At 55.1% G+C, this 4683-nt stretch overlaps 1 protein-coding gene across 1 annotated transcript; it reads right to left on the bottom strand.

The window, feature by feature from the left end:
- Nucleotides 1-1223: 1223 nt before the first annotated feature.
- FZD2 (frizzled class receptor 2) lies at nucleotides 1224-4479 on the bottom strand. Its single transcript, XM_015119877.3, has one exon. The coding sequence runs from the start codon at nucleotides 4068-4070 to the stop codon at nucleotides 2373-2375; it is 1698 nt and encodes a 565-aa protein (XP_014975363.1). The 5' UTR covers nucleotides 4071-4479; the 3' UTR covers nucleotides 1224-2372.
- Nucleotides 4480-4683: the final 204 nt, after the last annotated feature.

Genomic DNA, 4683 nt, shown 5'->3' with positions numbered 1-4683 from the left:
CTCCTCCCGCCTGCTTCTTTGATAATTAAGGGAACCTCATGTTGAGATCTCACACTTGCCATCATTTGATGAAAAGCTAGCTTTAACTAGCCACTGACACAGATGATTTGGGGGGAAATTATATATTTTTGGGAGGGGGTGCTGCTGAAATCCACAGGCTTCATACAATTCCAAACAAAGCCCCACATATGACTTCAATTACCACCAAACATTTCCAGTTCCCCTCCCCCAACATAAACTAACACAAGCAAACACTTCGAAGTAGGGGGTTCTAACTTACTTTCTCCCTTGTCCTGAAGACAGCCAATAAAGGGTAGTAAGGCACCATTTCTCCCATCACCATTTAGCTAAGAGAGCAAGGTCCAGGGCTGGGAGCACTCTTCTCTGCCCCACCCCCAACCAAGTAGGTAAGGGGGAGAGGGGAGGAGGAGGTGTGGTTTGGTCAAACTAATAAAATGTTACAACCCTGTTAAATGCAATTAAAAGGATAGATCTCTCGAAGATAATTAAATGCACTTTATTATTATGATTATTAGCTTTTAATTTACACTGTTAAGAAACGGGAGATGGTGAAAACTGAGTTATGAGGCATACTTGTATTCAAACCAATCCTTTGGAATTAAAATTCTAAAATATTCCAAATAGTTGAGGGAAATAGTATGTGTTGGAAACTGGAGTTCTCACACCAGCAAGGATACTTTTAGACATCACTTCTCAGGAAGTTAAGAAAAGTCTTGACAGGCCAGGCACTGTGGCTCACGCCTGTAATTCCAGCACTTTGGGAGGCTGAGAGGGGCAGATAACGAGGTCAGGAGTTCGAGACCAGCCTGGCCAATATGGTGAAACCCTGTCTCTATTAAAAATACAAAAATTAGCCAAGAGTGGTGGCGCGCACCTGTATTCCCAGCCACTTGGGAGGCTGAGGCAGGAGAAACGCTGCAGTGGAGGTTGCAGTGAGCCAAGATTGCACCACTGTACTCCAGCCTGGGCGACAGAGCGAGACTCCGTCTCAAAAAAAGTCTTGATTTTATTTGTGGGGGGTTAGGAGAAGATAAGAAACATCTGCTTTAAACATTCTATCAATCTTGTGATATAGAATGTTATGTAAACACTCAACCCACCCCCATAGCCACAAAGAGCCTGTCCAGAGACTTCTTCTAAAGCAAAGACACCATCTTTTTTTTTTTTTCTTTTTTTTTTCTGGAGTTTTAAAGAAACCAGTCTTTTTGTCAAAGGAAAACTAAAAAGCCCACCAGCCCATCAGTCCCCTCCCTCCAACCCACCCGTCTTTATCGCTTTTTGAAAAAATTAAGCCCCAAACAACAACAAAAATGCACACAAACCAACCCAGAAACTGCTAACCTGAATGCCTGAGATTTTTGGCTGGGGGCGTGAACAGACTGCAGGGAAAGAAGGGGAGAGATGCTAGGAGATCTCAAACCCCCCAAATTTGCAAACAACTGCTCAAAGGCGAATGCTTCCCCTAGACATGCAGGGAGGCAGGATCAGTATCCTGGTGGGGTGTGTGTTGGTGGAGGCTGTTTCAAAATACATTTCAAAAAGCATTTTCAGGCCACTGGAAGCACTTGGTGCAGCGAATTGAAAAGAAGCGAAGCCAGAGAGGAGAAAGATCTTCCAGCCTGCAGGGGAGGGGCCAGGGGGCCAGGGAGCCAGGGGGCCAAAGCCATTCTTCACCGGATCTCCGCCCTCTCCCCACCAGCACCCCCCACCCCGATTTTTTTTTCCACGTCTTCATCTCAGTTGGGACTTTTCCAAAGAGTAAGTGAAGAAGACAGGACACATGAGTAGGGAAAGAAAAGGGGGAAGGAAGCAAAACGAATTCAAGTCCTATTCAAAAATATCCAACAGCTTCCACAGGCCCAGCGTCAGAGAGGAGGCTCACAAATTTGGCTTTTATATTAGTTGAATGGAACAAACTCCTAACGACTCAAAGCCAACAAAAACATCGCTCAGGCTGGGTGCCTCTCCCAGCAGGCCCAGCCCTGCCATATCACCAAAAAACTCCAAAGTAGGGGCGCGTTTTGAAGGGCACTTAAGAAAGAGAACCCTTCCCCCAGCTACACCCCCCAACACACACACACCTCATTCTTCAGCCCTGGCGCCCACACCCCTGGTTTTTTTTTTTTTTTTTCTTTTAAATAGAAAATATATATAATTAAATTTACAAAGACTATTTACAGTTTTAATTACAAACCTTGTGGGGGTGCTGGGTAGAGAGTTCTCTTTTAAAAAGCAACCTAAAAGTGAAATGGTTTCGATCGTTCTTTATTTAAAAAAATAAAATACGGAGTCTGTAGGGCCCCACCCCGGGCAGAGGAAAGCGCCGCGCGGGTCCGGCCTGGGGACGCCCCTTACACGGTGGTCTCGCCGTGCCGGCTGTTGGTGAGGCGAGTGTAGAACTTCCTCCACGAGTGCAGCGTCTTGCCCGACCAGATCCAGAAGCCCGATGTGATGCCCACGATGAGCGTCATGAGGTATTTGATCATGTAGACCGTGAAGTCGGGCGACATGCGCGGCGTGTAGTGCGCCGGGCAAGGGATGGCCAGGCTCTTGCAGTGCTGGCTCACCCACGAGCGCTCCCAGTGCTCGCGGAAGGCCTGCTCGTAGAAGTAGCAGGCGATGACGATGGTGGCGGGCACCGTGTAGAGCACAGAGAAGACGCCGATGCGCACCATTAGCCGCTCCAGCTTCTCGGTCTTCGTGCCGTCGTGCTTCATGATGGTGCGGATGCGGAAGAGCGACACGAAGCCGGCCAGGAGGAAGGACGTGCCGATGAACAGGTACACGAAGAGCGGCGCTAGCACGAAGCCCCGCAGCGGGTCCAGGCTGTTGAGGCCCACAAAGCACACGCCGCTCAGCAGGTCGCCGTCGATCTGGCCCATGGCCAGGATGGTGATGGTCTTGACGGCCGGCACGGCCCAGGCGGCCAGGTGGAAGTACTGCGAGTTGGCCTCGATGGCCTCGTGGCCCCACTTCATGCCGGCTGCCAGGAACCAGGTGAGCGACAGGATGACCCACCAGATGGAGCTGGCCATGCTGAAGAAATAGAGCATCATGAAGAGGATGGTGCAGCCCTCCTTCTTGGTGCCCTGCACCACCGTGCGGTAACCGTCCTCGGAGAAGCGCTCATTGCACACCACGCGCTCCTGGAGCACGAAGCCCGCGATGTAGGCCACCGACACCATGGTGTAGCAGCCCGACAGAAAAATGATAGGCCGCTCTGGGTAGCGGAAGCGCTGCATGTCTACCAAGTAAGTGGTGACAGTGAAGAAGGTGGAAGCGCAGCACAGCACCGACCAGGTGAGGATCCAGAGGCGCGCGAAACGCGTCTCCTCCTGTGAGAAGAACATGGAACCATCGGGCCGTGCGGGTTCGCAGGGCGCAGCACAATCACGCTCGCCCAGAAACTTGTAGCTGAGATAGGATGGCACCTTGAGGACGCGCGGGCAGTGGAAGGGGTGCTCCAGCGTGGCGTAGCGCGGGGGAGCGCCGCCGCCGCCCGGGCCGCCCGGGGTGCCCCCGGCTCCCGGCTGCAGTCCCGGTGGCGGCGCGGTGGTGAGCAGCGCGGGCGCTCCGTCCTCGGAGTGGTTCTGGCCCACGCAGATCTGCTCCGCGCCGTGGCGCGGGAAGTGCTCGCAGCGCAGGCGCTCCGGCCACTGAAAACCGAACTTGTTCATGAGCGCCTCGCAGCCCTGGCGCGCGCGCTCGCAGATAGAGCGGCACGGCGGTATGGCCTGTTCCAGCACGGTGCACACGGGTGCGTACATGGAGCACAGGAAGAAGCGCAGTTCGGGCGAGCACTGCACCTTCACCAGCGGATAGAACTGGTGCACCTCCAGGCCTGCGTCCTCCTGGTTCGTGTGGCCCAGAAGGTTGGGCATGATGGTCTGGTTGTAGGCGATGTCCGTGCACAGCGGGATGGAGATGGGCTGGCAGAAGCCGTGGTCCGGGATGGAGATGCCCTTCTCCCCGTGGAACTGGGCCGGCCCCGCGGCGGGCAGCAGCAGCAGCGGCAGCAGCAGGCGGGGCAGGGCGCTGCGGGGCCGCATGCTGGCCGCCGCCCCCCACCCGGCTCCTTAGCGCCCCCCCGCCCCCGCCCCCAACCCGGAGACTGCGCTCCTTCCCCGCCGCCTCCTCGCTGCGGCCGCCGCCTCCCGCGCCTCTTTGCAAACTTTGCTCGCGGCCGCAGAGTTGGGGAGGCCGGGCGGGGGAGGGGGCGGTACGCCTGCCCGCTTGCTCGCCGCGGTCGGACTGAACCGCCCGAGACACCGCGCGCCGCTGCCCTCTCTCCTCTTCCTCCTCCTCTAGCCTCTCAACTCCCTCTCTCCCCTCCCTTCTGCACCCAGCGACTTCTTTGTGCCTCCTCCAGCCCTCACCTCGGCCTCTCCGATCCCAATTAGTCGGTTTCAAGGGGGCCCCCGCTGACGGCCCCGCCCTCTCCTCGGCCCCCCAAAAAAGGGATCCTTGAAACCACCCCGTCGAGCTCTAAGCACCATCCCAAAATGTGCTCTCGGCCAATCAGATTTAAACCCAAGGACCAGGCCCGAGGGCTGGATTGGTCGACCGCAACATAATGAGATCAGAAACCAGATGCCAACAAAACTTTCCCCCCCACCCCGCCTTTTGCTTTTTAAAGAGACAAGCTATTATTATATTAAGGGC

The sequence above is a fragment of the Macaca mulatta genome, chromosome 16 (genome assembly GCF_049350105.2).
Source record: "Macaca mulatta isolate MMU2019108-1 chromosome 16, T2T-MMU8v2.0, whole genome shotgun sequence".
NCBI classification, from domain to species: Eukaryota; Metazoa; Chordata; class Mammalia; order Primates; family Cercopithecidae; genus Macaca; species Macaca mulatta.
This window is presented reverse-complemented; position numbering and strand designations above follow the sequence as displayed.